The 12,302-nt window shown below is 45.5% G+C and overlaps 1 protein-coding gene across 1 annotated transcript in view; it reads right to left on the bottom strand.

The window, feature by feature from the left end:
- Positions 1-4,823, bottom strand: part of ROCK1 (Rho associated coiled-coil containing protein kinase 1) — a 93,294-nt gene extending 88,471 nt beyond the window's left edge. The window contains exons 1-2 of the mRNA XM_072852661.1: positions 4,094-4,823; positions 2,501-3,628 (exon numbers count right to left, since the gene is read on the bottom strand). Of these exons, the coding sequence (XP_072708762.1) occupies positions 2,501-2,593 (93 nt within the window). The 5' untranslated portion in view covers positions 2,594-3,628; positions 4,094-4,823. The remainder of the gene's footprint in view (positions 1-2,500; positions 3,629-4,093) is intronic.
- Between the last annotated feature and the right edge of the window lie 7,479 nt (positions 4,824-12,302).

Here is a 12,302-nt window from a genome sequence, read left to right as displayed (position 1 = left end):
TTACAGCTTTAATAAAAGGAAAAAAAGGTTTTAGATTTAAAAGGTTTTACAAAAAAGGATTTTTTTTTTTTGTATGGAGTCTGATCACAAAAAACACTTTCTTTTCAAGTGTACCAGGCCTAGAGACTGACAAGTTTTAACCGGGGGCTGGGAGGAGGGGAATGGGGTGTTCACCTTGGAAGATATTTTAAGTGCAGATCAATTACACCTACACCTAAGCATTTCTTCCTTAAAAACTTATCCACATAGATTACAATGGATTTGATATATCAATAGTACCTTGGGCCAAGAATGATGTTCGTAGTGTGAATCACTACACACACTAAGAACTGGTGTAAAATACTTAAACTCTTTAGAAAGTGTTAGGACACAAACTCTACAGAAAAGAGCCCAAGAACCAACTCAGGATGAGAGATACGAAACAAAGTAAAAGTCCAGGCAGCAGAGAGATTGATATTGTGACCAAGCACATATGAAGTTAACCTACCAGCTGGTTTCTTCAGAAGCAGCACTTTTTTTTAACTGGTATTAGTTTAAAAGAACAGTATCTGTAACCAGGGCTAGCTAAAAAAAAAAAAAAACCAAAAACACCCACACAAACCCACACCCCACCACACAACATAATTCTGATTACTACACCATAACAAGTTGCCTTTAAAAGAATACACAAAGGTATGCCCAAAAATCTCAGAAGACTTCTAAAAAGTTGTCACTTTAAAGGACATTCTTAAGATCTGAGATACAAACACACATTCTAAAACTTTACACAAGCATGACAGGAAGCATCCCAACAAGTTCATTCCCAAACTGACTACAGCCTAGCTCCAAATTGCAATTAAGATAACTGAAAAGGGGCAAATCCTTAAACGGATTAAAAGGTGAAAGAATACAGTTAAAGATACTATCAACTGCATGTTTGATACCTGCAACCTCCTTACCATCACTGCAGAAAGGTCCCCATAGTATGGCCAGCATTAAAACACATACTAGCAAACTGAGTCATTGCTAACATAAAAACCTGGACTCTTAATTAGATCTGTATTTTTGACATCTATCAATGGAAGCTGGGTGTAAAAATGTCAGATTTGACAGTAGTCCTGAGTTATCAAAATTGACACAGTATATCCTAAGCATCAGAGCTCTTCTCATTACCTGTGCTTCTAAGATGACAGATATGTAAACTAGATCAAAAGCAGCATGTTAACTGGAAGATGCAATGCTATTTTCCCCTGGGGCAGCAACATCCACAAGGCTCTGCTTTTTCCAGGGATGTAGGTTTGACCTGTCAACACTCCAGAAGCTCACAAATCAGTAACAAGCTAAACAGAGTACACAATATTGTGAACTTGCACAGATTCTTTCATTAGATCCTTTTCACCTCTCCACTGCCTCATGCTCAAGTGAGCTTTCTGCTAAGAGCCATGCAGCAGAAGATGAAGAATGACTATTAAGAGCTATCTCCACCCCCACACCTCCCTTCCCCACCCCCCCCACCCAAATGTCAGAGTTCATACTAGGAACAAATTCAATTTTCTTGTTCTCCTCTCTGACAACAGAAAGCCAGAAAAAAAAAGTTACACTAAAGAACTTTTATCACTTGCTACAAAGAAATTCTCTACTTCAGCATAAAAGCACAAATTACAATTTGATACTATTTAAGGGCATCTCCAGGCATATCTAAGTACCCAGCTACATCCCAAACAAATTGGTTGGATTTGGCATAAACTTCGTTGATGTACTTTTTATAATCAGAACTAAAATATCATCCACTTTTGCAAGCAACTACCAAACGATGTTGGTTTTATGTCAGGAAGTGTTATGGTTTGCTTTCTCATGATGCAATTGAAAGTGCAGCACTGGAATGATCCATTGAACTATCAGGTATGATCAAGTAGGGCAACAATAAGCAAGCAGCCCTCTATCCCAGGCCTACCACACCAACTCATTTAAAATGCGTTTAAAACCCTGCCATGACTACCTCCCCATCTGTAAGAGCATACTAATCTTAGAGCTGTGTTTTAGGGGTCATCAGTTAGCATTTGCAAACGTCTACCCTAAACAGGCTGAAGTCAGTGCTGCAGTGCTTAACCACAACATAAGAGGACCTCACTCTTTAAAAACAAAAAAAATGTTGTTGAAGAGGGAATTGGTATATCAAAGCTATTTACAGTCTCCTGCTCACACGCAGGACTGGCACTCGCGAATCACGCCTTTGCACAAAGTGTCCATCGCCCCTCATGACAATCGGTGAAGAAAAGAAAGGTGCATGAAGCGAGAGAGATGACAAGTCTGAGGCAGGACTGGGCGGGCGCCTCCTTGGCATGAAAGCCGCTCTCCCTGCACAGAGACATCCACGCACCCTCAGTTCAACGCTGAGTAAACAAAACACTAGTGCGGAGTTAAGCAGGGTGGTGACTCAGCCAGGAGTGCGAGATTCGGTCCCACAGGGTAAGAAATTCGGGGAGACGGAACCGGGGGCCCATCGGCGCTCCCTACTCACCAGCAAACAGTCCACGTTCACTTCGGATTTGGGGTCCTTTAAAGTCACGTCGATTTTTTCAAACCGAGACTCAAAACTTTCTCCCGTCGACATGTTTCCAGAGATAAAAAGTTTCCCTTATTCCAGAGCAAAGTAAGGTTAAAAATAATGAAGAAGTAAAAAACAGGAACAAGCGAGCACAAAAGAGAAACCACACAGCCTATACCAGGCTGAGGAGCGCTTCCTGCAAAATCCCTTCAATCACAGAAGTCTCTGAGACAAGTCCCCCACGCTGCCCCGCCAAGGGGAGAGAAAACCGAAGGAGAGTGCCTTGGAGTCCGCGGCCGGGGGGGGGGGGACGGGGACGGGGACGAGGCTGCTTCTCCCCCCTCCTCCACGCACGCACGCACTTTCCTGGGCTGCTCACAACTCTGCAGCAGCAGGTTTCCTCTCCCTCCCTCCTCTGCTCGGGCCCCAGCGTCTCAGCAACCTCATTTTCCCAGTCGGGGAAGCCGCCCTGGGAGCCAGCGTAGCGGTTCCTCCTCCTCGCCCTGCAGGAGCGGCGGCGGGTGGGTGCCAGGTTCCGAAGCGCAGTTTTCTTTCCGGAAAACCAGAAGAAAAAGCAACAAGAAAGAAAGAAAGAAAAAAGGCAAAAGCCACCAACAAGGCAAAAATGAGTGAAAAAAAACCCGTAGGAAAATCCTCCCGGCGGCGTGTCTCAGCGTCGTGGGGTTGGTCCTTCCATGGGCAAAGAGTGAGGGAGCCCGGGGCGGACCGGGGGGAGAGGCTGCCCCTCTCCTCGGCTGTGCCCTGCCTGCTCCGGGCGGGCAGCGCGGGGCTGCCAGCTGCGTGCACAGGCCGCCCCGGCCCCCGCTGCGAGTGCCCCCCGCGGGCAGGGGACGAGTCACTTCAACGGCGGAGCGACAGCAACAGCATCTTTCTTCCTCACTCCTCCTCCTCGCTGCCTCCCGCCGCTGCCAACGCCGGCTCCGCTCCCCTCCGTCCCCCGCTCCTCCGCCTCACGTACGGGACGGCAGCCCGGACCACTTCAGGACCGACCCGAGGTTGCAGCGTGAGAGGGAGGAGGGAAGGAGGTGGCTTAAGGGGAGGGGAGAGCGCAAGGTCCGGCCGCGGCTGCTGTGAGGAAACCTGCGAAAGACACCAACATGTCCGCCTTCCTGTTTGAACAGTCGGGGGGGGGAGCGGGCGGCTGGGGAGGAGGCGCAGGCCGCATGCGCGGAGGGAACGGCTCCGGCACGGGCAGGGAGGGGAAGGAGGCAGGAGGTATGCGCGCGAGGCGGGAGCGCGCGGCCGCCGCTCCTCTCCCACCCGCCCTCCCACCCCTTTCAGCCGCCTCGCCGCCGCTCAACGGTCGGAGGGGGCGCGCGCGCGCCGTGCCCGCGAGACCTGGGAAGGAAAGGGCGGGAGGGGCGGCCGCGGCGGGACTGCGGGAGCGAGTGGGCGGCGCGCGCCAAGCGGCTGCGGCGCGACGCGGGGGGAGGGGGCGCGTTCGAAACGGCCGCGGCTCCGGTGGGGGGGCGGGGCGGGGCGGGTTTGACAGCCCGGCGGCGGCGCTGGGCCCTTCCGGGACGGGGCGAAGGGCGGTCCTCGTACCCGCTGTCTCTAGGTGCCCCCCGTGGCGGTTCCGGCGGGCGTTGCGCGCAGGCGGAGGGGCGCGCGGAGCCGACGGGCCAGCGTCCCGCCGGGGAAAGCGGCCGTTCCAGTCAGGGCTCGGGCAGCGCCGGCGGCGGTCGGCGCCGTGCCGGGGGAGGACGTTGCCCGCCATACGTCTGCCCCGGCTCCCTGACGGCGCCTCAGAGCTGCCGCTCCTTCCTCCGCGGGAAACTTTGCGGATGGGCCCCGCCGCCGCTGCGGGCCCGGCTCTGCCGTCAGGCGGGGAGCGTTGCGCAACTCGGGCCTGTGCTCGCTGCTGGGAGGGCACAGGTGCCTGCTAGCCTGTGAGGGTCACCCAGCTCGGAGTGCCCAGGGAGCTTCTGGGGTCTCCGTCCTCGGAGATCTTCAGAAGCCCGGGCAGCCGGCCCTTGGTGACCCGGAGGGGGGCTGGTGAGGAGGGGGGCTGGAGAAGTTGACCTCCAGAGGTCCCTTCCAGCCACAGCCACGCTGCGATCCTGTGTGCCTGGGGAAGGAGGGACCACCTTCCTCAACAGCAGAAGTCCAGAGTATTCCAGTTTGTATCCTGATGATAGCCGTGTGCAAGGTAGCACACCTAACTCAGAATAGAAATACAGCGTTAAACATGTAACCCATGCAGGGTGTCTTGGTGTTTCCAGTTCAAACCTCACCTCTCGGACGCCAGCAGGGACTGTTTCTTCAAATAAGGAAACTCCAATAAAGTAATGATTTCAAATAATATCGGACAGAGGCCACTGTACTGGCTCAGTTCTTTGACTTCCACTGCAGTTCCAAAAATGGCAATGGCATTTTTACAAAGATCACTAAAAATTACGTAGAGAATGTCAAGTCATTAATCTCTGGTCACTGAACAGTTGCCAGTAGCAAACCTGAATCACTAGACCTATGAGTTATTTTCAGTCATGGTTAAGAAACAAGTATCTATAGCCAAGTGCTAGGGCATTTGAACTGTTCGATCTTGGGTATTCACTACTTGCTATCTTGCTTTATTCCAGGAAAAAAAAGAAGTGGCATTCTGCATTTTGCTTTTTCTTGTCTGCAGCTGCCTGCATCTTTGTTTTTGTTTTTTAATGAGAAGTATGTATAGTTAAAGCAAAAATACATGCTACAACAACGTTACACTCGTGTTTACTTTCACTCGTTTTGTGCTGGCTATTACCACAGCCCTTTGATTCAGAGGGTTTGGTCGTTCTTGGAAATGCAGATGTTCCATTTCAACAACCACAGGCCAAAGAGAACATCTCGTGTACTCTGCAAGCTACAGGGTGTAAAGCTTGGGATCATTTCATGTGTGATGCAGCAAGTAATTCCTAAAATACAAAGAAAATGCTTCTCATTTTAAACTCATATTAAACAAGATGAAAATCATCATTAGAGATACAGAGCCTAATTGGCAGTGTTCTTGGGCACCTGGTTTAGGCATTAGAACATATACAGGGATGATGCCAGGCCTCAGCAGGGTGATTCGAAGCACCTAGCTGTAAAGAATGCAAAATTCCTGAGGCCTGTAATAGAGTAGGGTAGAGGAAGCCTAAAGTGACACAGTCCTGAGCCGTGCTCCAGATGCTGCTTACGTGTTTTATCCAACATTTATGGGGAAATGTGTAGGTAGTCTTGGAAATGCAAAACTTCTTCCATCCTTTCCATGCCTCCCTGCAACAAAGGCACAGGGGTCTTACTCTCACTTGCCCTTTGCATTACTTTTTTTACAGCAGCCCAGCTTCAACACAGTAAGTGGAAAGAAGCACCGTCCCATTGGCTTGGCCGCTTGGAGAATTCACAAGAGACAGGAGAGCTGGGCATCGGACAGGCCCAGACTCACACGTTTATTTGCCAGTGAGGGCTCTTGCCACTAGAGCAGTACACCCGAGTACCTCTTCCAGTGTTTGTGGTGAGGAAGCTGCTGTGTTCGTGTTCAGCTGCCTACAAACTCAGTGTGTTTCAAACACGTCTGTGAGACTGGGCTTTTCTCACGAGTATGGTGGAGTAGAAGTGCTTGTCTGTCTGTCTCAAATAGAACAGAATTTGTGTGGGAGGTACTTCACCCAGCTGTCTAGGAAACCGAGCGCTGCTGTGAAAATGTAAAAGGGAGGCTTTGGCTACAAAGAGCAAAAAGGAAGATAAATTGTGATTTTAAAAGCAGGTATGGGTTAAGTGTTTGGTGTGATAGAGTGCTCACGTTGTAACTCGAGAGTGGAACGTAATAGCTTCTAATCCAGTGAATGCTCATTCATGTGCTGATCCTGAAGAACATTTTCATGAACTTCAGTCAGATTATTGTATCTATGTGATTAGGAACTTGCATATTTCCAGCATTGGCCACTTAGAAATCATATGAAGGCCCATCCTACGTAACCAATCATAGTGCATTGAACATAATATTTTAATTTGTTTTTTCCTTCCTGATAACGAATTAACTAAAAATGTGTAATTTCTTCTTCCTGCATTTGTTGTGTCACATATTTTGGAATTTAGCTAGGTTTTTTTGGGTGAAATGGAGATTACTCCACATATGTATGACCTGATAACATTGAGCTGATCAAGCACACAAGCCTGAAAGATAATTTTTTCTCTCTTCAAAAGCACGTAGTCTCTAATTCTTGAAAGTGTCTCTGTGTAGCTTATGTCCATGCTTAGTAAAAAAGCAAACTGATAATCCTTAATAAAACGGGAGTCATAGTCCTCATATCCATGCTGTCTTGCCTATTTTATAAGATATTTAAATGCTCTTGCTTTTAGTGTGATACAAATAAGACAAATTGACACTGACTTAAGAGCTGATTGATTGTCAGAGATTGCAATTTCCTATTAAATGCAGAAAATCAGTAAACTGTAGAATTACTACATTGGCTCCCTCTGAAACATTATACCATACTTATAAAAAGTACTTGTAATAGTGTTTATCATGTAGATAGTATTCTTGTACATTAGAGTAGTAAGACTGTGTCTCATAAGAGGTTTCAGTAGTGCCCGTTCCAGGAAACGAGCAAACGGCAAGAACACAAGAGCAGTGGAATGCTCGACGTGTATTAGCTGGGCCCTCTGAGCAGGTGCTGTTACCCCCATGCTCTCGCGAAAAAGCTAAGAAAGATTAAGTGAAAGAGCTTGGAATAAAGTCAAAGGCCATCTAGATTTTTTAGGTCACTGAGTGTGCATCTTTAAAAGGCATACACTCTCAGAATGAGAGAAAAGGCTAGGATACGCGAGTTTCTGATGTAACTACTGACTTCAGAAGAGTTACACAAGGCAGAAAGGAGACTATATCCTGTTCACCATATTAGGCCAAGTTAGTAATGCGTGATCTACCTTCACATTCAACTTCCTATTTAGTCAACACGAAACCTACAGCAGTCAAATCACGTTATGTTAAGCCTGCCTTTGGTCCACCGCCCTCTCTCCTTGTTTGCTGTACAAAACTGGCTCAGGTTTGCCTCAGCTCTAGTCCTCCGGACACTTAACAGCACAGGCCAGTATTGCTCAAAGCTCTGAGATGAAGACTGTAGTCAACAAATCCAGTCCTTGGGCAGAACATACTACCGTTGTCAAAGCTCATCTGTGCAACAGAAAGGCCTGTTGCAGGAGCTCCCTACTTCAGGCAAGGAATGATGGCTGCTCATGCAGACATACCTGAACTGACTTTAGGTAATGACAAAGTCACACCAGCATTGATCTCCGTGTGCTTGCAAAATCTGGGGAAAAAAAAAAAAAAAAAAAAAAAAAGGCTGTGTTAGCTGGTGAGTGCTGGTGGCTGTAGGTGGCTGATTTAAAGCCACAGTCACACTGTTGACTGCAGTGCAGCTCCCTCACCTCCCTTGGGGGCTCAGCTACGCACTGAAAAAACTCCTCAAGTAATTACAGACCGTAAGCTTGAGGTGCAAGGTGCTGAGAGTAGTGAACACATTAAAATGCTCTACCAGTAGGAGAGAGAAAGCAAAGAAATGTGATAGGTATTAGTCGTACCATTTCGTACACTGAGAAGAGGCATGTTGGTTCTTCCAGGATGAGGCAAAATGTAGGAACTAGAAGAGAAGAGAAATAAAACAGAATGGAAATAACCTAGGCAATAAATAATTGCTAGCAAGAGAAGACAAATTTGGATATAATTGATCAAAAGAGAATTTGGTGTGGGTATGCTCAACAAAAGTAGTATCTTTCAAACATCTGTAGGTGCTGAAACAGTGCAACACATATATATATACATATATAAACAGGTATGGTTTTCCTGCTTGTCACTAGCTTTAATAAAGACGTGAGGCTCCTGGCATATGACCTTGCATATTCCAGTGCATCCCAGCTTCTTGACAAAGGGCAGCACTGGAACCCTGGGGAGAAGCTGCTCCCGCTGCCTGCGCGTGGTGAGTGATGAATAAGAAACAGGGCACCTGGATCTTTGTTTCATTTTCTTGAACAAGCTAAAAATAGGCAAAAAAAATCACCTTTTGGAACTTTTGCAATGGCCCGGTTTGATGGAGAGGGTCAGGTCTGAAAACTATTGCAAGGGAGGAAGTAAATTGGATGGGATTGTGCGCTCCAATGCAAACACAGATGCGTTTGCTGCCAGCAGACAAGGGCATAGCTGTATAAACAGCGCAGTGTAGGCACTCCCAAAGTAACTTTTGCTGTATCTTGGAAAGGAGGGGAGCTGTAAGCCCAGAGATAGATAGCAATCCACAGGATAAATATCTGGTCGCCATATGGCTCAGGCCAGTATCAACCATGATTGCATATACAGTGCAGGCTCCCTTTGCTTTTATGCTTTAAAAGTGCAGAAAAAGAGCCTGTGACCGATGTATGGCAAAAGCTCACAAAGTGATTTTAAATCAAATCAAAACAAAACTCCACTGGAATGCTGAAAGCTTCATACCTCAGTAAGGACAATTTCCATGGCAAATACTGTTTTCCCACTGAAGCCACTTGGTGGGTACAGAAAACGTTAAGATGCCAGAAATTCTTCTTTTACCCTGGGAAAAAGCTTTTTATTTTCACTATCCCAGAGCTTAAAAATGGCGCAAGTTCTTCTTGCTTGAAATCTTCAGAAACCCAAACAAACTCAACTCTAAGTCAAAGAAAAACCATGGAAAAATTTAGCCTGAAAAAATGAAGGTTTCAGAAAATTAGGAGTATGTTAAAGCAGAAGCTAAAAATTAATCTCCTGATGGTATAATCTATCAGGATATAAAACAGCAGGGAATTATTTGTGTCCTTTATAAGTAGAGTGATTACCATCATTATAGACCTCTTTGTAGATTAAGCTATCATGAATCTGACTTTCTGCTCTGCTATTAATTTGCTAGCTATGAATCACCTACAAGAGTAAGAATTTTTCTTGTTTCTCCACTTCTTAACCCTAAGCACTCTCTTCCAGAACAAATTTCTCCCACCCCACCTTACTCCTACTTCCCCCACATACACATATCACATTTCCTGTGGTTGGATTAGTTTGGCAGTTCTTGCTCAAATAGTTGTTCTTCTGAAGACGAAAGTTAAAAGTGAACTGGGCTGAGTTTAAAAGTAAACTAGCTTTGATTCTCCTGGCTTTGGTTTTATGTATGTTGTCCTAAATATCTACACTCCCTGTAAATGCTTTGCTTTGCTGAAGACTATGAAATCCATTAAAAGCCATGTTTTTATCTTGGGCCTGGGAAATATTTAACAGTCAGACTTTAACAGATAATTAACTTCTAAATGATACCTTTCATAACTTTGCTGGAGTAAATGGTGCGGGCTTCATATGATCCTTCTCTGTGCAGAATGGCGGAAGTTACAGTTCTTGACACTCACAGTGTAAAGTTTTGCAACACAAGTTATAGACAACTTCTTTTGTATCATGAAGCTTCATGGGATTCTATATAGCTTGTGTCTTAAAATTAGGGCACCCAAATGGCACTATATATGCAGTTTTTAAAAACCCATGTGTTTCATACGACTATCTTCCAGATATTTAAAAAAATATTTTAAAATGTTTAGTCGCCAACAAAGAATTCAAATTCATTGCAACCGCAGGAATTATAAATTAATTGACTTAGTCACTTTTGGTGGCTTTTAATAACTAAATCACAGAAGCTGAATTACTGATTTTGTTCACACTCAGGATGTTTTCAAATTCTTCCATTAATCTCATGCCACTAGACAATTGCCTAAGTTATTTTACACCAACACTACCACTGTTGTTATGTTTGTAGAGCTCTATTACTCTTAGAGCATTGAGAGAGTCTAGTTTTAGAGGACAGAGAGGATTTAAATTTGATTTTTATTATAATTCTGTTTTCATTTGGCCATAACAACCCAAAACCCACAAATGGCAGTTTTATAGGTGTGATCACAGACAGAAAACTATGTGTATGAAAGTGTGAGCAAGCTCCTTCTCAGGTCTAGAATCAAAGGGTTAATCTCTTTCTTCTTCTCTCCCTCCCCGCCTCAAAGATAAAAGACATTAAACTTCCTACTTCTTGTTGCAAAATGCCATGTGGGTCTCTTGGGTAATTCAACTCTTAGTACTTGGAAGATAGCAATTTTATATCAGTTTTACCCCATTATTATGCTGATTACTTCAAGTCAGCGGTACTGCCTTCAGCTGGTTCGAAATGGAGAAGCGGGCCCATAGACTCCTAATTTGCTGAGAGCAAAAATAACCTGACAAAGGGACAAACTAAAGGCCAGGAACAGGCCTCTTGCTGAGAGCCATTTCAAAAGCATGTTAGACCCAAAGTAGCACCTTCTCGATGGTGAGTTTTTAGGCAGAGGAAAAAAAAGAGCCAACTCAGCCTACTTGTCCACAGAGTCAAATATAGCCCATCTACCAGGACTGGAGAATGGCGGGATCATCCTAAACTGGCTCTGAGCAAGCACTGGTGTCTGGCACAGGTTAGGAAAGCTTCTAGCATAGCTGACAGTGTAAGAAGCTCTCTACAGCATGGAGCAAGATTTCAGCCCAGGAGAGAATCTGGCCCTGCAAACCCAGCAGAGTCGGCGCATAATGCAAAATCCACAGCAAACTCTGTTAGGGGTGTTACTAGACCTGATGATGAATTGTGGGATTTCACTCTAGGTGTAACTGTGCATTGAGTATGTGAGGTGGGTGAGTGTCTGGATAAAAGGCATTATTATGAGCTTGGAAATATGGAGGAAGCAAGTAGAAAGGAAAAAAATTGCTTAGAAACACTCTAAAATATTTATACGAGTTTGGTTTTGTGTGTCTTACATTTCATCTGTAATCTCTTCTTTCTGGAGTGACTGTGTCAGCGAGAATTTTTTTTAAAGGGCAGAATTACATTTAAAATCCTCTGTCCAAACCTTGTGCTGCAATATCCTGAAAATTCATGTTTGCCCTTTTCTTCACAGTAGATTTGTAGTGACACTCCTAACATATCATAGTGTGCCATAAGAATAGGTGAGGCTGCTCTGTAAAACACTGGATTAAAAAAAGTACAAGGTGATTGACTCATGCATGGCCCGTGGCCATACGAATGCTTGCAAAATTGCTTCCGGCCGATGTTCTAGCACCTTTACCATCGAAACAAGAGGCAGCGTGGCAAGCAGAGCTGTCCCTCAAGAGTCTCATAAAATGAAAACATAGCTGTGAAAATGCATATGCAAAAGCAGCGTTAGTAAAGAGTTGCATTATTACACCTGTGCAATCACTTACTCCTCTTCGTGTGCCAAACTTTGGTGAAACTATGGAATAAGAATAATTCAGAACTAGAATAAGTGCTTTTAAACAAACTATTGAAACTGCAAGTATTATGTCCAAATTATTATGTAGTCTGGGTTTGCTTTAATGAAAATGTCTTTTGTTTACCTAATTTTATGTAGTCTCCAGCACTCCTTTGCAGTGGCCATGCCATAATTTTATACTGCTATGGAGGCAGCAGCATTATACTGCCTGCACTGTAAAATGCCCACGGCAATTCAGACCACGTCTGCACCGTGCTGGCAGACGTGATGGTGTAATCCAGCTGGCTGAAGTCACAGCGGTTGCATCCTCTTACCCCAAGCCTGAGTTGCCTGCTAACCCCAGGTGGTAAGACCAGAAGTTTGTCCTTTTGCCTGCAAATGTGCCTGCAGAGAAGGGACATACAACCCTGCACCTCCAGACTTACCCAACCTAGTTTCTAGCCAGCCAGCTGAGGTACCCACAGCGGCAAAATCGGCTTCCACTAACCATCGTGTT

The sequence above is a fragment of the Ciconia boyciana genome, chromosome 2 (genome assembly GCF_034638445.1).
Source record: "Ciconia boyciana chromosome 2, ASM3463844v1, whole genome shotgun sequence".
Classification (NCBI taxonomy): Eukaryota; Metazoa; Chordata; class Aves; order Ciconiiformes; family Ciconiidae; genus Ciconia; species Ciconia boyciana.
The sequence above is the reverse complement of the archived record's forward strand: the minus strand, read 5'-3'. Positions and strand labels throughout refer to the sequence as shown.